Here is a 25,757-nt window from a genome sequence, read left to right as displayed (position 1 = left end):
AGTAATATAAATTGTTATTTTTTGCCTATGAATATGATGAAAAAACACATTGTAAAAATATTAGTTAAAAATTCCTTATAGTTTGACTCTAAAAAAGAAATCATAACAATTAAAAGTGCATAGAGAGAGTAATAAATAGGTAATTAAATTTTCAAGAAGTTTAAAATAAAAGGTTGAAAAAAGGAATTAGATAAACAACATATATTGAAAATTGAAAACATATAAATAATAAATGGGCCCAAATGATGTCAAACTTTTTGGCTAATAAAGTAGTAGGTACGTAATTAATGGTGTTAAATTGTCCAATAATATAAATTTTAAAGGTACAACCATAAAAGAAGAATGTACAACACTATGAAACACATATCATCCAACACTTGTCATGTGCTAAGTAGTGTAGATATTCCCACTTATTATATATATATATATATTAATTATCAAACTATCCCTATTAATTGATGTTTAGATAAGGTCTTGAAAAATGATTTGGAAAATAAGTATTTAATGCTAAGGGTAAAATATGAAATTATTTTTTGTCTTTTCTTGATATTTTAAAAGTGAAAAATAAAAATAAAAGTCAATTTTAAAAATAAGTGACTAGTAAGTAATCGAAACCCATGTCGTCATTCGTTTATTGATTTATATAAGCGTGGAATATGGATACGTTTTTATCCTTACTAGCTTACTTGAAAGATGAATAATTTATGGGTCAACTATATATGTATATTATTGGCTGGGTATGTTGGGATTTTGTCCCGACTAATCATCGTGAGTTATCGTGATCTCATATTAAGGTGTGAAGAGGATAGAGTATGTGCAAAACTGTAAATTTTATCAACAAGTAAGGAGATTATTTTTGATAGATCCTCGACACAAAAAAAGTATTTTAATAGATTAAAAATAAGTGACTTGGACAAAAAAAAAAAAAAAGTAATTTAGACAAAATAAAATTGTTGATAACCTCAGACGAATTAATCGAAGGGCCTTTCTCCCTTGTTTGAAGTCATATAAGACTTTCTTTCTTCAATAGGCAAACAAAGAGGAAATCTGCAATGTATAATTGAAATCCAATGCAGATACCACAGCCAACTAATTGGTGGAAAGGTTTTGATTTAAAAAATGAACATATTGGATTGTTTTGTTGTGTTTAAATTCCAAAAAATTGTATATGGTACAGTGTGATTGTTTTATTAAATAATATAATATTTCAGTAAGTGAACAACAAGTCGTTGTAGTATAGTGGTAAGTATTCCCGCCTGTCACGCGGGTGACCCGGGTTCGATCCCCGGCAGCGGTGTTAGATTTTTGTTTTACAAACTCTCTCTTATCTCCTCTTTTTGAAGATTATCACAAACAAAATGCCCTACAAAAATCTCACCATTGATAGCCACTCATCCCAGAAATGGCGATTCTCAGCTTCTGCTTCTGTTGTTCAAAACTCCCCTCAAATCCAAAACTTCACAATCTCCATCTTTCCCCACAAACTCATCAAGCTACATCACAGGTTTCTCTAAAATCAGCTGAATCTTCGAGAAATGGTTTCATATCATTAAGCGAATCAATCTCAAGAGCAAGTTTTCTGGCCCTTCTCTCTGCTTCACTCTTCTTTGCTTCAGATCCTGCTTTAGCCTTTAAAGGCGGAGGCCCTTACGGTGCTGGAGTAACAAGGGGCCAAGATCTAACAGGGAAGGATTTTAGTGGGAAAACGTTAATCAAACAAGATTTTAAAACTTCAATACTCAGACAAGCTAATTTTAAAGGTGCGAAGTTACTCGGAGCTAGCTTCTTTGATGCCGATTTAACTGGTGCTGATCTATCTGATGCGGATCTTAGAGGTGCTGATTTCTCCTTAGCTAATGTGACTAAGGTGAATTTAAGCAATGCTAATTTGGAAGGAGCACTTACAACGGGGAATACATCTTTCAAGGGTTCCGTTATACAAGGAGCAGATTTCACCGATGTTCCTCTAAGAGAAGATCAACGGGAATACCTTTGCAAATTTGCTGATGGAGTGAATACAGTTACTGGTAATGCAACACGAGAGACATTGCTTTGCGAATAGCTTTGTGTAGTGTAAGCTTTGTACTCCTTATAATTTTCCCTGTATATGAGGCTGGCTATTCAACCTGTTAATGAGGTTCCACATAAACATCAGCAGGTGGAACCCGTATTCGGTTTGATTATATTTGATCAAATTGCCATATAGCTTGTATTTTGCATTATTATGGTTCACTTGCAAGGCACAAAGATTGATTTGGATGACTTGTCATGGTGGCTTGATATCTCTGACGTCTTTGATAGTTAAAGACTTGTTAAAATGATGATTTGAAATCCTTTAACATTGCGGCACTTATCCCAATGTAATACGATCTCTAATAATCCATTTAAGTTACTTTGTTGCTCAAACTAATGATTCAACTGCTTCCATTATGGTTAACCTTTGGAATCTTGAAGGGGAGTAGGTAATATCACTTCTCCACTTAAGCCCTGTTATCCCAAAAGGTTCAAGATTCCAAAGCTTAGCTATAAAGGAGGGAGTTGAACTAGCATTAGTTCGATCAGCAAAGTACCTTATATGAATTAGAGATTGTATTTCACTGCGAGAAGTACCATCAATGTTGAAGGATTCCAAATCCAACAATTTAACAAGTTTGAACCTGTCAAAGATGAAGGAGATATCACGCTGCCATAACTAGCTATCCTAATCGATCTCATTGAATGATGAAGACTACATTTTGAGTGAGATGGCCACCACACATCAATCTGATCCTGGTAAGAATGAAACAAAATAGAATTTGTTGATTGTTTGTGAATTATGCTTGTCGGATTCTTATTGCTGTGTGATCCAAAAAGTATTCCATGATCACGGGTTGATGTTGTGGTACAATCAATCCTCAACATTTCCTATTCAGAGGAATATTGGAGATCCCCACATGCCTCCATTATCATGCTTCCTAGGTCATTATCAATGGAACTGCCACCAAGCCATTATACTGGCAAAGTGTTGTTATCTTCTCACTGTCCTTCAGTTTGCAAAGTCACAAGTTTTCAGTAAATTGCCTCTGAAATGAAATGGGGTCTTCAGTTTTCGGTTTATCACATTTTACATGATTAAAAACTAGAAGAAAGATGATAATAAGTCCTGGCCTTCATTCCCTGCTAAAGAGTGGTGGTAGAAGTGCAAAATTGAGCTCAACCAGCATCCACGTATCAGCTTTAGATGACATAGTAGTATGAACTCGCTCTTTACCATGGCACTCTATCTCGGCCTGCCCTTAAATTCCCACCAACCCAAGTGCTGCAACAAAGCTCTGCATTGGCGGTCCAACAGTATCTATGGATCTTGTGAACTTCAACACACTTCATCTTTCAGCATTCTTCTTTTCCTGTGTACTTGAGTTTCACCAGAAACAGGATAGTAGACATAAAGGATAAAAGCAGCAATGGTAGTGATTATGTTTTGCCTGCCATATTAACACAAAGATCCTGCAAGCTGGGATTTTGCTAATTTGCAGTTGGATCAACCTTGGGTTGCATATTCTTGAATCTGGAATTTGTGACCTTTTTTCAGCTCTAGGTTGGGACTTCGAATTGTCCTAAATGGTGCAAGTCAGGTGCCATTAAACCAGTTGATATTACCTGCTGGATCTGTACTTTATATATATATATATATCTATAGTTTTGCATGCCTTTATTTGGTTGAATATTTATCACTAAATGGATTTTCTTTCCTCTTTGGAGAAGGTATTATTTCTTCAGAAAAGAAAGTTTTCATTGCCAATTCTGTTGCTTTTATATTTTGTAGCTCAATCATTTCCAAATTCTTATTACCTTGCCTTGAATGGACAAGTCCAATAAAGTACTGTATTCATATAGGATCAAGGCAGTTTGTAAGCTTTCAAATTTGACCACCATCTTTTGAGGTAGTGCTTGGTTTTTGGTTCTTGAGAAAAAAATTCAGGTGATTGAGCTCCAATTTTTTAACTTTCATGGCAAAAGATCAAGATTGTAAAGTTCTTCCAAGATTTTGCTCGAATGTAATCAAAAGGCAAGGAGTTTAGGTTCTGATTTAGTATTCAAGGATCATTCCAGGGTTACTTGGGAGGTTGGTTAAAGCCTAAAGGTAAGGACCAACCTCTAATATTTGAAGCTCTACAACACATTTTCATAAAGAATTCATCTTTTGGGATAGGTAGACGTACCCAACTCTAAAAGCTCAAGGAGTATTACAGGTCTATTGTTGTCAGCAAAGAGATGAGGTAATATGTTTGTGCCCACTGTACCAGTGCTTAAGAAAGACTTATGTGACAGCATAGCAGGAAAATTATGTAGCAGAAAGCCTGTTTGAAAATGTCCCTTTTGTTTTTTCTTATTTCTATTTGTTGAGACCAAAAACTGGAAACATTGCTTTGTTAATTCTTTTCTTATGTGGTCGTGTACAACAACATTAACCCTATGGGCTTACTACTATACTTAGACTGCAGCAGCCCCAGTTGTTCTTTGCCGCTTTGGGTTGTTCCTGTGGTAGTAGTAACTAGCATAATAAATTGTTGAACAGGTATGGAGAACAATTGAAAAAGACCATGATGATTGAAGATACAAACTGCAGTTTGATTGACACAATCTTCTTCAATCCTAATGTATGTATAAAAAATAGAATTTCAAGCCATCAAAAGCATACATAATGTTCTGTCAAGCATCAATCTTATTCAGAAAGTTCATTGCACAGTAGATTTCCAAAGAACTAGTTTCATGCAAGTCTTGACAAGAACTTATTCAGAAATTTACATCGTTTAATTGCATACGAAGAGTTTAAAGGAGTATAAAGATGTAGTTCCCAAAGTCCCTGCTTTGTAAGGCACAGAGCTAAAAGGATTAAAAAGGTCCATGTCATATAAGGTTCAAATAACCATCAAGAGATCCCAGAGTAAAAAGTTGTGAGTCTGTCAACACATGGCCGTCTTCAACAAATCTATAGCAACCTGGTTCCAAGACTTCCAGAACTCCTGCAAATTAATCAAGAAATTATGAAACGAAAAATCATTTGTAGTGCAGCAAACTAACATCACGGTGTTACTGGAAGAAGTAAAAATAAGAATATATGTACTGTATGATCAACATCATAAACTTGCACAACATCTTAGCTAAACAAGATACATTTTTGGAAAAGACGTATTTCATTCTTTATGAAAATGCTCCCACCCCTTTAAAAAAGAGCAAGTTTCAGCATGAATCTGTTACAATTTTGTGGGTAAAAGAGTAAGCAATATGGAAGTAGACAACCATCACCGTAAACTGTGCTGCTAAACAAAAGGTCCTCAACATAAGAAAAAACTGAGATAACAAGTTCAGAATTTGCATTAAAATTAAAATTAAATTAGAATATTTCAAGATAAAAGGTTCTGACATCAGAGACGCATATTTGATCAATGGAATAATTTTTGATGTCCTTCACTAACTTACCTCTACTAAATAAATGGGAATTCACGTCTTGGGGGATCGGAGGCCATGTTTCTAGTAATAAAGTGACCCTGAATACAAGAATTTGCAAAACTTAGCTTCCACTGATGAGTACTTGCAACCATTGCAATATAATTACAACATACATACCTTGCCACCAATTTCCTCTAGATGCACTGTATTGGTTGTTTCCACTAGAATCGTATTCTCCTCCTTCCTTCTTGTACTGAAATGTTTATAAGTACATCAAAAGGAGTAAGTATCATCACATTGCATATTTTAAATTATGAAGATGATTTTAAGAAAAAGAACTCACAGAAGGATATGATAGAGTTTTATGAGCATCGGATGACTTGATATACATGTCCTCTTGACCACCATATAAGAGAGAAGAACTTAGGGGACATGTTTCCCCTCTATCTTGAAAAAGTGATTCATGTTCCTTACTGGATCTGCAATGCCCTGCACCTTGTTTATTTTTCGTCACGTAAGCTGCTCAAGGATGTATGTTTTAGACACTACTTTATCATATATCTCACAATAAAAGTATTGCTATCTCAGTGTGAATGCAGAATATACAAGCAAAAGCATCAAGTTACCACAAGTTAGAACCTAGGATTGAAAGCAATTGTTCATGATTATAAAACTGAGAAAAGAAACTGATTGTAGTGTATAAAAAAACCTTATCATAATTACACGGAATCATACATCTTTCATCTATTCCCTATTCATCACTCGTAGTACAAGTTACAGAGTAAAGGCTTGGTTTGGATTTATACCACAAGAAATACGTGATCAAGTGTGACCAATTGATTGGAAGGGGAATGGAAAGAGGTGTCCGAGAATCTCTTGTAAGTAATAGGTTTATCTTATGTCGGTAGAATCAAGTACGTGAAGCACCGCAATGATTCTCCAAGAGTCAGGTGTTAAGATAGATTGGAGAATAACACATAAATTTAATGAGGTGAAACAAAGAGAGGACGAATGAGAATGAGGAAAAGAGAGAGATCACAAGTGACAAGACACCTGTAGCTGATTTGTTCCATGCCCTACAACCAGATGACTGCTTCTCCAGAGATTGTATGAGTTCAGCTGCCGAAGCTTTCCTTCCCATAACCTACAGGAATATGGAAGATGAGATAGTACAATAGTTTTTTTACTTTATTTTCGAAAAGGAAAACACAAGCAGATCGATGCTACGCTATTTCAAACTAATACAATTAATTTCCTAGTTGACCACCAAAAATAATTTTTTCAGCTGACAGAATCATAGAAATTAAGAAACAGAGTTTCTGGTGTTTACATGAGTTAAAGGATTGTCAGATTTTGGTTAGGAATTCAAGTTGACTCTGCTTTACTTACCAAACCCTACCAACAAAGAAAAGGTAAGAAACTTTTTACCTCTCCTCCATGGGAAGAGATCAATCCAATGCTATGAAATTGCAATCCCTCAACTACAAGAATATCGAAAGGGACATTCACATGAAAGAAAAAAAATGAATCCCTCCTTATCTTCTCTTGGGAAAGAGAAAACTTTGATTATAAATCCCCTTAACTACTTGAATTGATCACAAAATTTGCACCCACATCAACTATTCCACAAGGTACGTGCTATCTTCCACCAACGCAAGTACCAATTAACTCTGCCACAAGCACACACATCAACTATTCCACAAGGAGAAAGTAATGGCACAAATGGGAGTAGAAAACATAAGATCCCCATAAACCACCTCTAACATGCTACCTTAATGACTTGAGGATAAAGAAAGAGCATAAAACACACCACTTCAACTGTTACCCATACCCACAACTAAAATCCTATTCGTCGACCACCAACAGTCAAGTTTTCATTCACAGGTTAATACAATTCTATCACAGAAATTAGATAACAGAGTTTCTGGAGTTCACAGAAACTGATAGATTTGACATATACTGATTAGTGCAAACCCATATCTCTCCACTCCTCCATGTTCTTCATAAACTACTTCAATTAGCAAATTGCATCTTATTTCAAATTCTATTTTCAGTTAGACATATAACAAATTCCAAATTCCCAAATTCTTATTCCATTATAAACTTTAGTATTAAGTCAAATCATATATACTACTCTAATGTCGTTCATATAATGAATAAGTACCTTAGATGGTGGTGGGAAAATTGAAGAGAAAATACCGGTGGAAGCAGAAACATCAGCAGAACCCACTTGCGTCTTCTTACTACTTTTTTCCATTGAAGAGAAAGGCAAAGTACCAAACAAAGATTTTTTCTCTATATAAAATAATTGAAGATGCAGATTTTTGTACAGTAGAGAATAAGTATATAAGAATTTTGGGGAAAAAAGAACAACTGAATAGTGAAATCTTGAAAACTTTACATAATTGCGAAGCATAAATGTCTTACGTGTAGAATTTCATTTTATTTACTATATCTTAAAATTATTATCTCTTATTTATTTATTTATTTTATATATCCTCAAATTCAACAATACATTAATATTAAATAATAACAGAAAGTAGTAAAAAGTCAAATTAAAAGTTCTAAAATATGGCTAATAAGATCAGTTTAGGAATGTATCATATCAATAGGGAAAAATTAATATAAAAGGGAGGGAGTATTGAGTTTTAACTTTGACTTCAAATTTAAATATTTTTTTTTAATATCAATAAAATATTATCCAAATATTCTTTTCTTAGTTGATTAATGTAAGTTTCTCTTTCATTCCTTCTTTTTCAGATTCTAAAATATCCGAATCTTGAATTATTTTTGGTATCATGTAACTTTATTTTATAAAAATCAATTTGTGGAGTGTCACACATTTTGTAGAAAACAATTTTGCAAAACCACAACAATCACTATTATGGACCCCTGCCCTATAATACAAAGTAATTTGATGATCGAACCACATTTTAATTTAAGGGCCAATTCAGCACCAAACATTATAGGAGTGGACTAATTTGATATTCGCCTATAAATTTGTGAGAGACACAATTATAACTAATGCACGTGTTACTAATACACTTTATTGAACATTATTTTTATACATTCTACCAAACGACCTTCATTTTTTAAGTTTTCTACCTGAACCAGCATGTATATATGTGAATTTTCTATCTGAACTATCATCAAATATTTATCGAAATACACTTGAATCATCACTATCTGAATTTCATATAGGAAAATTCAACAAACGGATAGTTAAGCTATCCCGTACACATTAATTATCTAACTTGCAGAATAAACCAATCACCAAAAAGAATAATCTGAGGAATAAGTTTGTAACACAAACATTGTTTAGGAAAAAATAACCATATATAATGCCATATGTATAATTCAGTATAAATTAAACACCCACCTTATCTGCATATTGATTGCATTGAAAGAATTAAATAGATTTTTCTACACTTCAAGATTTGATTCCCATCCTTTTCTCATCTCTTACACACACATAGATTTTATATTTATATATATAATATATGGCTGGCTCTCTTATCTTGCTAGAGTCAATTTTCATAATATTTTTTTGTACACAAGATCAGAATAGGAAATTTGGCCCTTTGATTAATGATGACCCCTACCCATGAAAAGGGTTTAAATATGTATGTGGCTTTCCTCATTAGTGCCATATATATTTTAATTTAATTATTAAAAGCTAGTGTATTTGAGGCAATTGACAACGTTAAAAGGCTTATCTATAAGTCGATAAAAAAAACAAAGACATGTAAGAGATAAATCACAAGTAATAGTCCTTTTCTTTCTTTCTTAGTGCTGACCCCATTTTCTCTTTCAAGTTTTCAATTTAAATATAATATTAAATTATGTCATTTTTATCTATTTGTCAAGTTGGATTCAGAATTTTCTCTCAAATGGCACTATCACTCATCGAATCAACACAAACTAACAAAAAGTCCTCCTCCACCCCATCCACACCTTCAAAGATATCTCAAAAAATCCATCCAACGTATAAAATAAATTATCAAATTTAAAATTTAAATTTAATGTGTTAAAATTCGTAATAGTACCACAATTCATTTGAACTTGATTCACAATCATTTGAACATTTGTTAAAATAAATAAACAAAGTTTGAGTTCAAATGATCACCTCAACTCATCTATTTCATACGTTCTACCGCAACAACAGATCATTCACAGAAAAATAGCTATATTCGATGTTGATTAGCCTTTCAACTCTAGCCACAATTAGTCATCCACATATTTTATCTCACACATGGATTCAATCCTCCAAAGTCAGGTTGGACCGTTAAAACTTTCTTCAACCTGCTCATGACTGAATTGGGATACATTATAACATACACTATTCAATCCCCTGTCCAGATACGCTAGCTAATACAATAACAAGTCTCATGATATAATCATCTAAATAAAATTGAAACGTATATTGTTCTGTAAACTATCGCTATCTACTATCTAGCTAGAATCTGATAAAGTGGTATAATTTTCTCTTACGCTTTTTATCCCTACTTTACTTGATGGAACAATTATAAAATAGTAGTATTGAAACAAAGTATAAAATGAACATAAAAATAAAAAAACGTGGACGGCAGGATTCGAACCTGCGCGGGCAAAGCCCACATGATTTCTAGTCATGCCCGATAACCACTCCGGCACGTCCACTTTTGATTATTTAATGCCACAGTTACAATAGGTACAAATATATTACAGTAAGGTCAATTCAAACATACAACAGAAGAAAAAGAAATGTAAAATGTAAGAATGTGACCTAGTAATTTCTTTACAGTTGCCCAAGCCTTGATGAGCTTGATACATCCTAGTAGAAGATAGCAAGTATATCATAACATTAAACAAAATGCGTATAAATTGATTTGAACACGAACCCATAGATTTATTTTCTTCAAGGTTGTGTGTGCCCGCACACCAAGTTATTATTCCACTTATTGGACGTCCTCTACAATTCGAGGATCATAATCCCCACATCAGGTTTACTTGAAGACAACGATCTTAAATAAGATTGTTTAACTCATAAAGCATTTACTAAGGTAAAGTTGTTTTCACGTTACTTATAGATTACGAATTTTAACCGTGAAAATAACCACTGATGCTTGCAGCCCTTCCCCTTCTTTTTTTTCCCGTGTTAGACTTTAGAGTAAGCAATTAAAGTTTGAGATTGGAGGGATTATAGGTGTGTGTGATCACAAGCATCAATTGTCAATAAAACGAATTAGCCAGTAAAAATATATGCATTAGTTTGAACCATGAAATGCATAAAAGAAAGATCAAAGAAATCCCCATGTAATACCAGATGGAATTCACTAGCAAACTTCTCTCATAGTGCTCAATCAATAAGGACTCGATTACTAGTAGTATAAGAAAGGTTTAAAAGAGGATCTCAAGTAGCCCTTCAAGCATCTAAACACGTCGAGTATAGAGTACCTTAAAAATTCAAGTACCACATGATACATGAACATTCATCCACATGGGGATAAATTCTGCTGTTAAAATGGGTTAACCATGGAACAGATAGAACTGAGTGAGGCCCCAAAATGTCTAATACTATTACATTCTCCAGTAGAGGGAGACAACATATGTACCAAAAGTTACAGTGCCAACTTCAAAAACAACTAAAAATATCCACATCCTATCAGCTCCAATGGCAATTCAATGCTTTTTCCAAACTTCTATACCTTAGGTCCCCAAAGTAATATTGTTCCTGGGAAATGTTCACTCAGTTAGGAACAAACTAGGGAGGTATATCACAAGAAATGAAACACAAAACAGTTATAAATGGCAACAGAAAAGATTCAATTGCACAAAAGATTATGAAGATGATAGATCAGATATATGAATATTTGGCTCGTAAAGTATTACCAAGAAAGAATAAGGAAACACTGTACAATCAGGAATTTTACCCCGAGGACAAGAAGTAATACCTCAGGTGTGCAAGTAATTGGCAGCCATCATCAATTCCAAAGTGATCTCAGGCTCAATATGGAATTCTGTTTCCTTGCCACTGCAGAGGGAAAAAAATCCATATAAGTACAACCAAACAAAATCAACAGCATATAAGAAGGGGAAGGAGTTGCTTCATAAGATCAAAAGGATAGGAATATCAATACCCAATAATAGTTCATGTTTGGGGCTTCCAGATTGTGATCCACAACAAAAAGGGGAACACTAAGATCTATTAGCAGCTAGCTCACTAACTCATAGAGATGTTACATCAGAACAAAAAAGCAGCAAGATACTGGAAAAAACTATGTGTTACTTGAGCATGCACCACTATCTGTGCGAATATCTCTAATTTACAACAAATAATCATATCATGTGGACCAAAACAAATGCTTTCCCCCAAACACTGTAGATGAAGCAAAATTCAATTCAGTAAAGCATCATCTTAGATTAAGGGTGTGTTTGGTATGAAGGAAGTAAAGTACGGAACGAGCCTTGTCTACGAAGCAGAGCGACCTCATCTTGCTTGCTTCTGGCGAAGCTTCTAGCTCTAAATAATAGGAATTCAGGTATGGCAGGAATACTGTCGACCATTACGAGCGATAGCGAAGCCAAGCCGTATAAAGGCGAGCAGCCCTTATAGCAATAGCAAACGGCCTACTTATAGCCTATCAACAGGTCAGTCAATATCAGTAGGGGTCCTCTTGCCTAAAAAAAGGAGTCAGCCCAACATGGGCAATGATAGACAGACCAAAGATTTACGCAGTCCTTGTGTGCTTGCTTTGTGCACCGGCATAGCAGAATTCGAATCCGCTGGCTCAGATGAGTGGCTCTTGGCTTCGTAAACATATCTATGTTCTTGCTTTTTCACTACCAATGAGTAGGCAGCTTTGGATGCTTATGGAGATATGGCTTTGGTAAAGATCTGCTTAGCGTGTGCTTTCTCGGGTGCTACTTAGAATAGAGATAGTCAGACTCTAACTTGAGAATGTTATAGCGCTGTGAAATAAGGACATTCTGATCGACCCGATTGGCTCTCGTTCTGGTTTGGCGGAAAGGGGAAAAGCACAAAATCTTTCTTCCTGGTTGGTGTACTAGGGCGAGGCGAATCCCAACCCTTTCGTTAGCTAGCTTAGCTTTCCCTCTTTTCAATCTATATCAGATCCTCCATTACTTCTTCGCCAATACCTTTTAGCTTTCCTTTAGCTGCTACTTTTTCCCAGTCCACGCCCAATCAGAGTAGTCAGTGTGCCTGCTCCGTCCTTCTTTGACGAAATGGATGCTGTAGGAGAGGTTGGGAAGGAGGGACTTCGCTAAAGATGGTCTGTCTGTGCGCGAGGAAGGTCTTTTTCCTTTCTCCTTCCATTGCTTGACTAGGTTCGCTTTGCAAGGAAGGGAAGGCATCCGTGCAGGTAGGAACTGGATGAGGGGAAGTCAATCTAATCTCGGCCTCGCCCATTCCATTACGGCATTCTCTTCTTGATCACCGGATATTGATAGAAAAACAGTCACACCAAAAGAAAGACGAAGGGGGAGCCCGCGGCAGGGGTTCCAAACCTAGGCTTAATGCCCCAACGAGCACAGTCAGAAGAGAAGCCTTTGGGCAACTCGATAGGAATCAGAGGAGAAAGATAGAGTCATTGCCATTCTAACCGCTGTCAGAAGACGTGAAGTGAGGGTGTGGTTCAAGTCACATCGTATGCTCGTCTTCATAAAGGTTTGACTTTGATTGTTTGTTACCAAAGAGAAGAGTTCATTGTTTAGGTCTTACTCTGGGTCTGTAGCTGACAGCGGCAATGATTTTCTTATCGATTATTGTAGATTAATAAGACGTTTCTAAGCTACTGATGAATCTAGCTATGAGGGATTCCTCATCTCATAGATGAGGGTCGAAACGAAAGAAGACAGGATTTTGATACCTCAACTTGATTTGTTGATTGCTTCTTTGGTTTGGAAAATGTTTTCCAATTTTCTCATGTTTGGTTGGGTTAAATGTTTTGGAAAATATTTTTCAAATCAACTCATTTTTCTCAAATTTAAGGAAAATGACTTCCCTTCAAAACTTAAGGAAAACATTTTCCAAAACTATCTTCCAACTTCAAATTACAATTATTTTTTTGTTGAAAAAATCAATTTATTTTGTCCTTACACTCAAACCATCCCCCCCAAAAAAAATTTAAAAATTTAAAGCTTGTTTTTAAATTCAATTTTTTTACCTCACCCCTACCCCCACCCCTCCCAAAAAATATTAAAAATTGTTTTTAAAAAATACTTCTAATTTCAATTTTTTTATTTTTTACCCACCCCCTACCCTCCCCCCCATAAGCCCCCACCCCCTTCAAAAAGAAAAAATTTAAGTTTGTTTTTAAAAAATATTTTCAATTTCAAAAATTATTTTCTATTCTAGTAAAAAAAAAAGATATTTCTTAGAAACATTTTTCATTCATAAATCAAACACTAAAAAAAATTTCCGGAAAATATTTTCTGCTCACCAAACCAAACATGAGAAAAATAAGTACAAAAAATCAAACTTGTTTTCCAGGAAAACATTTTTTAGGAAAACATTTTCCTCCATACCAAACACACCCTAAGTGTTGAAGTGGTAACCGTCTTATATAAAAAATCCAATGCTCTCCTCCTCAGCGCTACAAGGAAGTCAAGGAAGCAGGTAGTTGTACCACAATAGATTGTACCACCAAAAAGTTCCCAAAATTGTAAATTTTCAGTAAGAAAAACATCATAATAAGAAGTGGAAGAGGACATAACTCTCAGAATTCACACTGTTCTTTTGGTTGCACCTGCAGGGCTATTTGTTCATTTCGAGCCTATTTGGTAAAAAGGAAGTCGTAGTGGTTGACAGTCTCTTGATTTTGCATTGTTGTTTTGGTAATATACTGCAACCCTAATCATTCATTTCTTTGAGTTTTGTTGTAGAATGCTACCCTACTTATTATTCATTTCTGATACTACTTGCTGAAAAATGAAGACAAGTGGTGAAAGGCCTGTTGAGTTTGCATTGTTCCATTGGTTCTAGATTGCAACCCTACTCCTTCATTTCTTTGAGCCTACATAATAAAATCTGAGACCCTCCTTGATGAAGTTGCATAATCCTGCATACTTCCCAAATTTCCATGATATATAAACCTAGAAGCGACTTATGCCCTCATTTCACCCAGTGAGAAATTTCAAGACTACATTTCAGCAACTTCGGATTTCTAACCCTAACTATTTTAAAGCCAAATGCAAGCAAAACTTAGGACCACCATTTAGGACCAAAAAGAAACTACAATCTAGTTTACCACATGTTGGACCTAGCAAAGACAAAAATATATATCATGATCTATATGAAGCCAACCTCAAAGGTGCTTCACATAGATCAATACAAGTGCATGAGCATGCCCTAGTTTACAGCTAGTTCATATAACCACGAGGAGTTCTCAGATCTAAAACTATGTATGCTATCGAAAATATTGAACATCAAAAACACAATAATGCAAATGCTCCTCTTAGGGCTCACAAACTACTAATCCAGAATCATCTGAAAAGCCTAAAACATGGATACAACATACCAATATAATGGTTTTTATTCTTTTTTAACCATGGGGTCCAGGACAACTTGAGCGCACCTAGACTAATTCCAGGGGATACCTGCCACTCCATCAACAACAAGTACTGGGTAACTATGTTCACCAAGGCTAGGACGGGACAAATGGAAAGAAATCACCTAATGTTTTTGTCATCTAAGACTTGATGGTACTCAACCCACTTCATTGACTACTAGGCCATACCCTTAGGTGCTCATGTATTTTCTACTATTGCCAGTTAGGCTCCTTGCTCATACATCAAATTACAACAACATACCCAGTGTAGTCTCACAAAGTGGGGGTCTGAGGAGGGTAGAGTGTACACAGACCTTACCCCTACCTCAAAGGTAGAGAGGTAGAGAGGTTGTTTCTAATTGACCCTCTGCTCAAGAAAAAACAGTCCAATCATACATATGAAAAAATGATGCCCAATGTAGTTATAAGTCCTTCGGAATTAAAGGGGTAAACCTGAATTCTATATTTCTATAACTAAGAAATTAACACAGGACAAACATAGCAGTAATTTATGATGTTTAAATTAAATGTAAGATATGACCTTGCATATTGAAGGGACCAGTAAAAGTACTGGCAGATCTTCTCAAGAATGGTGGTGTTAATCTCCGGAAAAGTCACTTGCCCATGCTCTGTCTCAGCAAAACTCCCTGCAACAAACAAATTACAAATAGTTACAATCACATCCCAATTACCATCAAACACCGAATAGAAATTAACAATCGCTCCAATCAAGGAAATCACATTTCTGCTGCAATTACAACGATTATTGAATTAAATCGCAATGGACCCCAAAAAAGCCCTAATTGAAATTGAAAAAAGGGAGATTGACCTGGAGAAGTGAGCATGTTACGAATAGTCTGTGAAACCATAGCAGCCTTCTTATCAATGATGAATTCAAAACCTTCGCGGCTGATTAGCTTCACGGTATCCTCCTTCTTCATCTTCGCCGATGGGTTAATGCCGAAAAATCAATTGATCAGTTTGCTTGTGGAAACGATAAACGGAAAAGATACACTCGTGCGTAGATGATAAAGGTAAAAAGGAAAAGCTTGTTGGAAAAGTTTTGGTCATTGACAGATCCGAACCAGTGGATCGGGTTGGAAGTTGGTATTAGAAGGAGTTGTTGGGCCATTTGTATTTGGGCCGCATGTCCATATGTATATGAATGTATTTGAAGTGATTCGCATGTATGTGAGATACTAGATACATGGGAGAGTGGTGAACGAGATAAGAGATAGAGGCAAGCAAAGTTTGCTATGTATTTCAGATACATGTGATTAAACTTGGCTATAATGTATCTAAAATAAATTACACCTAAATTTGACCTCATGCATTTGATATACATGTATTTCGACGTATTTGCAAGCGCAAAAATCTAGTAAAATACGTAATATTATAAGCTAAAGTGTATTTAAGTAATTAACTCCTAAACTAGTGGATTTATGTAAGTTCCCAAGATCCAATATAACCTCTAATAAAGTATTTCAAATTGACATATTCTTTTTTTTTTTGGTAGGTGACTGTTTTTTCATTTGTCTAGTAGAAATTTAAGTTAATCACATAAACTATTTCATCTCTTTTAATTATATACATCAATCTCAAGTAGCAAATACATGTAATTTTACGACTTATTAAACCGTATAATTAAAGAAAATGACATAATTTATGTGATTAACTTAATTATATTATAGATGAATGAGAACACATGAAAAAATAATATTTAATTGAAACACTTTCTTCAATATGTTATAGGGTAATAGACCATATATAGTAGTAATCGAGTTTTATTCTTAGTGAAGGAATAATATAGTTTCTGTCATTTCATGATGAGACCATATATATTGTTTACGTTTTGCCATTTCATGATGAGACAATAATGTTTGTGGTTGAAGCATACAAGAGAAAGTAAACGCATGCTTTATTTTATTATCATTAATATAATAAATGATATATTATTTTTAGAAATATTTAATTTTAGTATACGTATTTCACTTTTATTTGATATGATACTTATGTTGGTCGCACCAAGAAAGAAATAAAGTCTTCTAAAACTTTCACCATTACTTATTACATGTATTTACCTTATTTTACATACCACAAAAAAAAAAATTGTATTCCGAATTCAATCAAACATCTTCACATAAAAGTATATGAGTAAGTCTAGTCACATAAGAAAATTTAAATTTTTGAAACCTGAATCACTTTGAATATAAATTTTATTCAAAATATTTTTTTTCGATATCAATTTGAATCAATCGAATCGCAAAGTGAGTATCAGCGTGACAAAAAAAAGAATGTCATCAGTTTGCTTGATTAGTCTAATATAGTGAATTAATTCAACAACGATAAGTTATTCTACCACCTAAATGAGATAACTTGTGACAAAGTATAAATGATGAGATAAATAATTTTATGTCTGCTTAATATCTCCAATCAATCACAGAATAAAATAATAATATATTAATCTATGAGATTATTATACTTTATATCTCCACCAAACGACTCCTAAACTGTGAAGGAATACTTCAACATTAAACATTCCCATTACAGCCTACAGCCCGTCATTTCCAACGGAGGCTTTCCGCAAACACCTCACCAAAAGGTCGCCGTTCCATTTTAGCCTGAAAAAAACTGTTTGATTCTTTCTTTTTGCGATAAATAAATAACTACCAATCTCTCCGTCTCTAACTTGTCATGATTTAAAAAAGAAAGAAGGATTTTAGAAAATTGTGAAATAAAATAAATGATAAAAATGTGTGTGGTAATAAGTCATTTTATAAAATTAACATTATAAAATTAAATTATCACTTAATATAAAAATATATCAATTTTTTTCAATCTAATTAAAAAAAGTTATTCGTATATAAATTGAGACAGTGGAGCGTGATTAATAAATATACTATGGTAGTTTTACAACTGTTCTCTTTTGGACCGAGTATATATAGAAAAAATATGAATGATAAAATAAGCAAAAATAGTAGTGCGCACATTGGCCGTTTCAAAACTACAACATTTCTCTTTTTGTCAATCATCCATTTCCTTGCTCAATCCTCTCCAATTTCTTCTCCGGCCGACGCCGTTCCGATCTCTCCTTCCGGTAAGCTTTACATCGGCATACATACATATAATTACATTTTTCTCTATTTGAATATCAGCATATACATATGTGTGCGAAAATAGCCTCTGTTTTTTTTTATGTTGCAGTTAGGTTTAGTCTGGATCCGATTAGATCGGGAATTTGTCGATCTGAAAAAGGTTTGTTCGTTTGTGTAGGTTTTGGGAGAGAAGAGAGAAGAGATCAAAGTGATTATGGCAAATAAAGTGGATCACGAGTACGATTATTTGTTTAAGATCGTCGTGATTGGGGATTCTGGAGTGGGGAAATCAAACATTTTATCCAGGTTCACGAGAAATGAGTTCTGTTTGGAGTCGAAGTCCACTATCGGCGTTGAATTTGCCACCAGAACTCTTCAGGTTTGTATCAATCTCATGGTGTAATTTTATTTGCATTCCTTTTAGCTTCACGTACGGTGATTTTCTGATTTCTATTAGCCTAACCTTCAAGTTTTTTGTTTCTGTAATTGCTCTTATGAAACATGAAGTGATGAAAACTATGACAAATCGTTGAATGATTAATTTTAAGCTATTGGAATTACGCGTTTGTATGGTTTTGCAATGTGAATGTCATAGAGATAATTGTTACTATATGACTCGTCATAGTTGGCCCTTTTTCTCTTTTTCCATTGTAAACAAAAAACAAACACCTTAGACATGGTCATCATCTATTAAATGAACGCCAACAAAGTTTGATTCTTTCATAGTGTACAGATTCATTCATTATTTCAAGGTATGCACAAGGTACAATTGCATATATGTAGCTGGACCTTTGTATGGACATGCTTGTTAGGAGTGAGGAAATTTTGGTAACTGTGTTTTACATCTGAATCATCTTGGTTACGGAGTCCCTGTGAGAAAAGTTGTACAATACTCTTATTTTCTTCTCTGGTGAAATGAAGATGTCTATATCTGATGGGAATTTGAGCGTTTGAGTGGCGTTTATTGTGTCCTATAGGTCAAAAAGATTTTACACTGTGAAGTACTAAATTTGTAAGCCTGTGGACCAATGAGTCAAATTGCTTTTGCCACCTGCAAGATTCATTTCTTCTCATTATTAAGGCATGGCAAAAGTATTGTTCTTTTGACATCTCTCACTAATTCTACTTTATGATGTAGGTGGAGGGGAAAACAGTGAAGGCCCAGATATGGGACACTGCAGGGCAAGAAAGGTACCGAGCCATTACCAGTGCTTATTATCGAGGAGCAGTTGGTGCCCTCCTTGTCTATGACATAACAAAGAGGCAAACATTTGACAATGTTCTGAGGTGGCTACGGGAATTGAGAGACCATGCAGACTCTAATATTGTAATCATAATGGCTGGAAACAAGTCTGACCTTAGGCATCTTAGAGCAGTCTCCGAGCAGGATGGTCAAACTTTAGCTGAGAAGGAAGGGCTGTCATTTCTTGAGACGTCAGCATTGGAAGCTTTTAATGTTGATAAGGCGTTTCAGACTATATTGACAGATATATACCAGATCATTAGCAAGAAGGCATTGGCAGCCCAGGAAGCAGATAGCACTGCACTTCCTGGTGAGGGTACAACCATCAATGTCAGTGATAACTCTGCAAATGTGAAGAGAGGCTGCTGTTCCACTTGAGTTTATGTTTCAAAAAGGAAATAGAATTTGTAGCAAGGCATAAACTTTTGATTTTTCCCTTGTTTCTTTTCTTGTCTTCTATTTCCTTCATTCAGGGCAAGAGTGGCTAATAGATTACATTCTTGATTGATAAAGAGCAGAGCTTGTTTCATGTTAATATTGCCTAGTGGTTTAGGACTATCTATACTTCATATGATACACACTTTACCCATTTACTTAAGAAAATTGTGGATACTGGTGATGTTGGCAAGATCAAATTAACTCTGATCTCCAGGACTTGGTGGTACAAATGAGTTTTTAATTCAATCGGAGCATGTTTCCTCGTGTTTCTGTCAATAAAGTTATGGCTGCTGTTCTGTGAGTGTTTCTAATCAATATGTCTTCTTTTTTCACAATTGGTTTTGCTGAAATCTTGCTTCCAGTACAATATTCTGTGTCGGTATTTAAAGCAAGGAAACTTGAATATGATGTTCTTGGAAAGGAATAAGAAAAAATATTATCATCAAGGAAAGTATGTTTAGTTTACTACGTGTACTAACAAGTTTGTCACACACAATGTAAGAGGATTCAAAGTCTTATACTTGTTCCCCTCTCGAACCTATTTCAGCTCCATGGCATTTCTTCATTGATTTAACAACATATACTTACATTTCTTGTAATAAATTTTATCGTTAATAATGTTTTCTGAATTTATTAGAGAAAGGAGAAAAATTGCATGCCCTTTACCCTTTTGTAACACATTAATGGAAAATGACAAGAATAAGAACGTCAAAGTTGTTGAAAATGGGAAATTTGAAAATTTCTAATCACATGAGAGTTGAAATATATTAACCTTTGATTCAAACATATCATGTATTATAATAGACAATAGTAATAAACAACTTCTAATTTTTTTTTCTCTTGGATGTCTCCATCTATTTAGTTGTTTCAACTTGCAAGTTGCAAAGGAACAAAAATATCCCCGTATGTGGGAGAAGTTGACCAAATCACGTAGTGGACGGCTGACAACTTGGTTAAAAGGTGTGGCCTCTCAAAATTGCAAAAGGCACAAGTTGGGAACTCCAGATGGTGATTAGTGCCTACTGCAAATATATAGATATAGTCCTTTTTTCCAGTTTCCCACCCGATTTCCTGTGGATCGCGCACTACAGGGCCATCCTTATAATGGAAATGACATGGAAAAAAATTAGAACTTCTTATAGTTGTCAACGTCTTGGACCTTTGAAAACTCGAAAACACAGCAAAATCTGGGGTAACAGAACAACTAAATTCTCAAATTATGTTGGCAGTCACCACACTAGACAAATGTTAACTAAATTAATTATGCTACCAAGAAAACAAAGACGATAAAGTACATACACATCTATGCCATACTCAACAAGAGAGAGATAGAGAGAAAGAGAGATGAGGTAAGCAAATATATACAATCTACAATGAACCTGGTTCAACTTGAATGGTTACATGATGAATTCTGTATGTCGTATCACAATATTCCCTAACATTCTGAATAATTTCATATTGGTCAACTCCTGGCTCAGTTACAACGTGACAGGACAAAACAATTTTCCCTATAGTGATGGCCCAAACATGCAGGTCATGAACATCTTTTACTCCTGCTAAAGATTTTAGGCCATTCTCGAGTTGAATAATATCAACATCCTTTGGTGTCCTCTCCATCAATAAGGAGAAGATAGTCCTAAGCATGGGTACAGTAGTACTAAGAGCAAAGATTGAGAAAAAAATAGTACAGAGAAGATCAACCACCAACCATTCTGGTTTGTACCACATAATAGCTCCAGCAATCATCACACCAACAGATTGTATCAAATCAGATATAACATGCAGGTAAGCCCCTTCAATATTTATGTTTGATGGTTTGCTGCAACTATGGGATGCTGCTACCAGTTTCGAGCTCTCTTCTTCATTTCTTGGATGCAATTCTTGCATTTCATGATCGTGATCATGACCATGATCATGACCGTGATCATGATCCTTGCAAGGACTAAATGAATGGCTATGGAGAGAATGATCATGCCCAAGCCACAGAACTGAAATGAAGTTTATTATGAGACCAAATGCAGCAATAGCAAACATAAGCTTCCCATTCACTTTGGCGTTAGTATGAAACATTCTCTCAGTTGCTTCATAAATCAAAAAACCAGAGATTAGCCATATCAGCTGTACAGAAATAAGGGCTCCTAAAACTTCAAGTCGGTGGTATCCAAAAGAGTGTTCTTTGGTTGCATCCCAGCCAGACACCCAAACAGCAAAAAGAGAAATAGAAAATCCAACAACATCACTAAGCAAGTGAGCTGCATCAGTTAGAACCGCGAGGCTGTGGGCTTTCACCCCTCCGATGGTTTCCACTGCCATGACCATTACATAAAAGATTATGAGCCCACAGAGTTTCATACTCGACTTTGACCTTTGTCTAGAATCCAACAGACTATGCTCTTGCTCTGAGAATGAGCAAATAGGATTGCAAGAAAAATGAGCTCGATTACAGTTGCCATTGCATTTAGCTCCTAACAACTGCTTTATTTCAGACATGGAATCCTCCTGTTGCTCCATCTGTATCGATATGGATTATTGTTAGCCAACTGTTCAATAGAACTACTAATAAGTAGAATTGCAGCATTTGAGATGAGAGTGAATTGACAGGCCCACTCCCAAGGCTGCCTCAGTAACATATATCAAAGTGGTGGTGGGAAAAGATTCAGTAGAATTGCACCCGGAAGTGCACGGGTGAAACCTCATAAGTACACCGTTTGAGATGTCAACAGCAAGAATAAGGAAACAAAACTGTAGACGGTAATACCTAGTTAAGTTGTAAGTCAACTCAATGATCAGTAAATCTAAACAGTAAATTTTAGTTTGAAATGTACCCAAGAAAAGTAAGTGCAGCATTATGGATTAGACACTTCATCATAGAGGTTCTATGATATACATGTTTCAGCATTATTTCTGAAGTGTATAATACATCATTTTTAAGCTTATAATATCTAAACTCACAACTTTTTCCCCAACAATATCAGATTCACATCATGCACCCACAGGTATGTCCTAGTAGTCAATGAAGTAGTTTGAGCACCATGAGATGTTAGGTTCAAATCCCAACAAAAAACAAAACACTAGGTGATTTCTTCCTATGTGTTCTAGCCTTGGTGGACAAAGATGATAGTATTCGTGGAATTAGCCAAGGACTAGCCCGGACACCACACATTTTAACTTTTTGTTATCAGATTCACATCCCTCCCAATTTGAACTAAAATCTGCCATCAGAAAACTGATATGGAAAGAGTCAAACTGCTGTCAACTCTAAAAACTACTAACTTGTTTAAAAGTCTTTTGATCTGATCTTCAACTAATATTGATATAACTCATCATTCGAACTCCATTTCTTCTATACATTAATCCCAGAACAAGGCAATCAACAAGAAAAAAACATTTTTTGTGTTCAAATATAGATCAACACAACAATCATGACCCAATATAAAACCCAGAAAAAACATTATTCCAATCACGGGTGAATGCTTGAAACTCCGAATAACCAATACTAAGATGACACAGAAGCGAAACAACAACTAACAAAAAGATCGCAAACGCGAATTTGCAACGGATTTTAATTCTTTTACCTGGATTCAGAAGCAATATAAAGGCCGGCAGGGGAAGCTAGGGCTTCTAGCTGTAAAAGAATAAAATGAGAAAAAATTGAAGAACCATTGTTGTAGAGTATATAGGATTTTCAGAGGCGGAGTCAGAGGCCAATCATTAAGGCGCTGAATGGGCACACCAAAATTGATTCTGATGGAAGAATCAGGGTGGCCGGAAAGGAAAGGTAAGAGGCCACCAACATTTGTTTTTTCATTTTCTCAAATTGTTATGCTATATATATAATTATTATTTTTCTTTTACTATTTATATAACTTCTTTGTTTTCTCGAGATATTAATAAAAATTGTTAGATGATTTTTTTATATCGGAGAAAGAAGTTAAGTCAGAATAAGAGATTGTGTATTCTTATTTAGATTTTATCTTATGAAATTATATCGTATGTATTATTGTTATTTTTTCATCAAACAATTAATTTGAATATTTAGTTTTACTTCAAATCCATGTACATAAATTTTAATTAAAAAATAACTAAATATTACTATATTCATATAACTAAAAATACTTTTTTTCTAGTTAACCAAAGAAAACAAAATACTATTTTTGTGTTTTTTTACCATCCATTTGTAAGACGAAATACTTATATATGTCATTTTAAAGATTTGTGCAATTTCAAATTTTTGATAAACTATCACAGGCGACAAACTTTTTGGTAGCAACATAACACTACTTTTGGTACAATAAAAATAAAATCTTGTAGTAAAAATAGATATCTTTAATACACAAACTTTTTAACGAATTCTCTATTATCTTTTCTTTTTATTTCATTTAATTGGTTTATATCCAACCTAATGCTCTTTTGACTTTGAAAAAAAAATCTCATTTTTTCTATCAATATATTGTTTTTTATTTACATTTCCATAATAAAAAATGGTAGTAGTTAAAGTTTATTTTAAAAAATAAAAAATTGACTCATGGAACAAGAAATTATTTCCGCATCAAGGACTAATATATTTTTAACGTCTAATTAGATCAATTCTCTACTAGACTTTCTAGGTTAAAATGTTTTATTAACTCAACAATGTGATACTAGACATTATATATCTACTGCACGTACTTAATACACATATACTTATGTTCATAATAATATCTATGTACATATACACATTTTATCCATGTAATAACTAATTTCAAATAAAAAATATTCTTTTAACTCGGTGATATAATAATGTCATGATAATAATTCCCATTCAGTTAGTCTATCAATAATTAACAATTTACCTTGTAGATCTAATAACAAATTTTACATATTGCTTTTAATCTAACAAGATTCTCAAGCATCATATATTTTTAGCTTAAATTACTTTGATAAGATTCTCAAGATTCTCAAGCATCAAGAATAGGACTTCTGACTCCAAGCCTATCATATCCGAAATTTTCAGCTATTGATGTAGTCTCTTAGTTCATACAAGGTGGAGATAATGGGGTCTGTCCATGAATTTTCCTTCCTTTTCTTTTAACGCATTTGGCTTAAAGGGTTGAAGGGAGACAGTGCATCAAGGTGTTCGTAAGGGCCAACTTGATCCTCTTCTTTAGAGATCTCACATGAGGGAGCCCTGGGAGAGCCGCCGACTCCAACTACCGTCCATGTACGATCCATACTAGATCTGACCAACTGCCCATTCTAACTCCTCTACGTTCTTGACAGCGCATCTTTGTCTTAGCATGTTTCGGTTCTCTTCCCTAATACTTAGAAAAAAGTGAGCCACCGGTTCAGGTGTACAATATACTATCATTACCGCCTGGACAATTAGACATCCAACCTGTAATCACAACGAGCTCAATCAAGCATTATATCAAAACTATTTCAATACTTCTCTAATCTTCTTTTTTTTGTCATCACGAAAGATAGATACTATTTAGTAAAAGCAAACATTAATACAAGGATGTTCGACTTGTAGCCATTTTGACCCAATAGTATTGCACAAAAAGGTATTAATGAAACTACTAATAGCTACATTTGGCATCGGTACAAATTGTTGCTTGATTCTCCCTGTTGTCCAGGAAAAAGGGTGATTTCTCAAAAAAAGTGATTGAATTCAAAACGTCTCTATTCAAACCATGTCTTGTCAGCAGATCTGCTACACCATCAATTTCCCTATACGAGTGCTCCACGACATCATTAGTTAGCTGGTGGAGGAGCCACTTGCAATCATGTAAAACGTGAGTAAAAAGTAACGTTGGTGTGTGCAAAAAAGTAATAATATATATCTTGAGCGTCAATCTCAGCTATCAGCGGCGTAATATGATGCTCTAGAACAAGTTTAAACCCATAGAAAAGTGCAAGTAGTTCAGCCATGACGCCATTGACAGCAACACAAGAGTTCATGAATCCTAAAACCCAATAATTCGCAGAATTACATATACCTTTTCTAATCTCAAATAT

The 25,757-nt window shown here is 34.7% G+C and overlaps 5 protein-coding genes and 2 non-coding genes across 8 annotated transcripts; 3 read left to right on the top strand and 4 right to left on the bottom strand.

Moving 5' to 3' along the window:
* The first annotated feature begins 1,225 nt into the window (after positions 1-1,225).
* Positions 1,226-1,297, top strand: TRNAD-GUC (transfer RNA aspartic acid (anticodon GUC)). Its single transcript has one exon. It is a non-coding gene; the product is annotated as a tRNA-Asp (tRNA).
* A 52-nt stretch (positions 1,298-1,349) lies between these two features.
* LOC102604196 (thylakoid lumenal 15 kDa protein 1, chloroplastic) lies at positions 1,350-3,694 on the top strand. The gene has a single exon (XM_015310219.1). The coding sequence runs from the start codon at positions 1,403-1,405 to the stop codon at positions 2,060-2,062; it is 660 nt and encodes a 219-aa protein (XP_015165705.1). The 5' UTR covers positions 1,350-1,402; the 3' UTR covers positions 2,063-3,694.
* Positions 3,695-4,641: 947 nt separating this feature from the next.
* Positions 4,642-7,843, bottom strand: LOC102603860 (uncharacterized). Of its 2 annotated transcripts, none has more exons than XM_006350733.2 (6): positions 7,598-7,843; positions 6,487-6,577; positions 5,777-5,952; positions 5,611-5,686; positions 5,464-5,531; positions 4,642-5,006 (listed from the first exon to the last, which is right to left on the bottom strand). In XM_006350733.2, exons 1-5 carry the CDS (start codon positions 7,688-7,690, stop codon positions 5,515-5,517), a joined length of 453 nt encoding a protein of 150 aa, XP_006350795.1. In that variant the 5' UTR covers positions 7,691-7,843; the 3' UTR covers positions 4,642-5,006; positions 5,464-5,514. The 2 variants fall into 2 exon arrangements, with proteins under 2 accessions (XP_006350795.1, XP_015165704.1); XM_015310218.1 differs by having other exon boundaries at positions 5,777-5,922.
* A 2,167-nt stretch (positions 7,844-10,010) lies between these two features.
* TRNAS-AGA (transfer RNA serine (anticodon AGA)) lies at positions 10,011-10,092 on the bottom strand. The gene has a single exon. It is a non-coding gene; the product is annotated as a tRNA-Ser (tRNA).
* Positions 10,093-10,765: 673 nt separating this feature from the next.
* LOC102603521 (transcription elongation factor B polypeptide 1) lies at positions 10,766-16,065 on the bottom strand. Its single transcript, XM_006350732.2, has 4 exons — positions 15,814-16,065; positions 15,526-15,631; positions 11,367-11,446; positions 10,766-11,146 (listed from the first exon to the last, which is right to left on the bottom strand). The coding sequence occupies exons 1-3, from the start codon at positions 15,923-15,925 to the stop codon at positions 11,368-11,370; spliced, it is 297 nt and encodes a 98-aa protein (XP_006350794.1). The 5' UTR covers positions 15,926-16,065; the 3' UTR covers positions 10,766-11,146; position 11,367.
* Positions 16,066-17,970: 1,905 nt separating this feature from the next.
* Positions 17,971-20,028, top strand: LOC102603180 (ras-related protein Rab11A). The gene is made up of 3 exons (XM_006350731.2): positions 17,971-18,081; positions 18,258-18,458; positions 19,218-20,028. Exons 2-3 carry the CDS (start codon positions 18,294-18,296, stop codon positions 19,698-19,700), a joined length of 648 nt encoding a protein of 215 aa, XP_006350793.1. The 5' UTR covers positions 17,971-18,081; positions 18,258-18,293; the 3' UTR covers positions 19,701-20,028.
* A 1,077-nt stretch (positions 20,029-21,105) lies between these two features.
* On the bottom strand, positions 21,106-23,598 carry LOC102602842 (metal tolerance protein B). The gene is made up of 2 exons (XM_006350730.2): positions 23,336-23,598; positions 21,106-22,271 (listed from the first exon to the last, which is right to left on the bottom strand). The coding sequence occupies exon 2, from the start codon at positions 22,269-22,271 to the stop codon at positions 21,129-21,131; it is 1,143 nt and encodes a 380-aa protein (XP_006350792.1). The 5' UTR covers positions 23,336-23,598; the 3' UTR covers positions 21,106-21,128.
* Positions 23,599-25,757: the final 2,159 nt, after the last annotated feature.

This window comes from Solanum tuberosum, unplaced genomic scaffold, assembly GCF_000226075.1.
Source record: "Solanum tuberosum cultivar DM 1-3 516 R44 unplaced genomic scaffold, SolTub_3.0 scf00128, whole genome shotgun sequence".
NCBI classification, from domain to species: Eukaryota; Viridiplantae; Streptophyta; class Magnoliopsida; order Solanales; family Solanaceae; genus Solanum; species Solanum tuberosum.
Note: the sequence above shows the minus strand (reverse complement) of the source record. Positions and strands in the feature narration are given on the sequence as shown.

Coding starts and splice junctions, on each gene's coding strand:
- LOC102603521 (XM_006350732.2), bottom strand. CDS start 15,925: ATGAAGAAGGAGGATACCGTGAAGCTAATCAGCCGCGAAGGTTTTGAA. Junction 15,632..15,813: donor TAACATGCTCACTTCTCCAG/GTCAATCTCCCT, acceptor TGTTTGTTGCAG/GGAGTTTTGCTGAGACAGAG. Junction 11,447..15,525: donor TGGTCCCTTCAATATGCAAG/GTCATATCTTAC, acceptor TTCCCTCTGCAG/TGGCAAGGAAACAGAATTCC.
- LOC102603860 (XM_006350733.2), bottom strand. CDS start 7,690: ATGGAAAAAAGTAGTAAGAAGACGCAAGTGGGTTCTGCTGATGTTTCT. Junction 5,953..6,486: donor ATGGAACAAATCAGCTACAG/GTGTCTTGTCAC, acceptor ATCCTTGAGCAG/CTTACGTGACGAAAAATAAA. Junction 5,687..5,776: donor AAACTCTATCATATCCTTCT/GTGAGTTCTTTT, acceptor TAAACATTTCAG/TACAAGAAGGAAGGAGGAGA.
- LOC102602842 (XM_006350730.2), bottom strand. CDS start 22,271: ATGGAGCAACAGGAGGATTCCATGTCTGAAATAAAGCAGTTGTTAGGA.
- LOC102603180 (XM_006350731.2), top strand. CDS start 18,294: ATGGCAAATAAAGTGGATCACGAGTACGATTATTTGTTTAAGATCGTC. Junction 18,459..19,217: donor TTGCCACCAGAACTCTTCAG/GTTTGTATCAAT, acceptor TTTATGATGTAG/GTGGAGGGGAAAACAGTGAA.
- LOC102604196 (XM_015310219.1), top strand. CDS start 1,403: ATGGCGATTCTCAGCTTCTGCTTCTGTTGTTCAAAACTCCCCTCAAAT.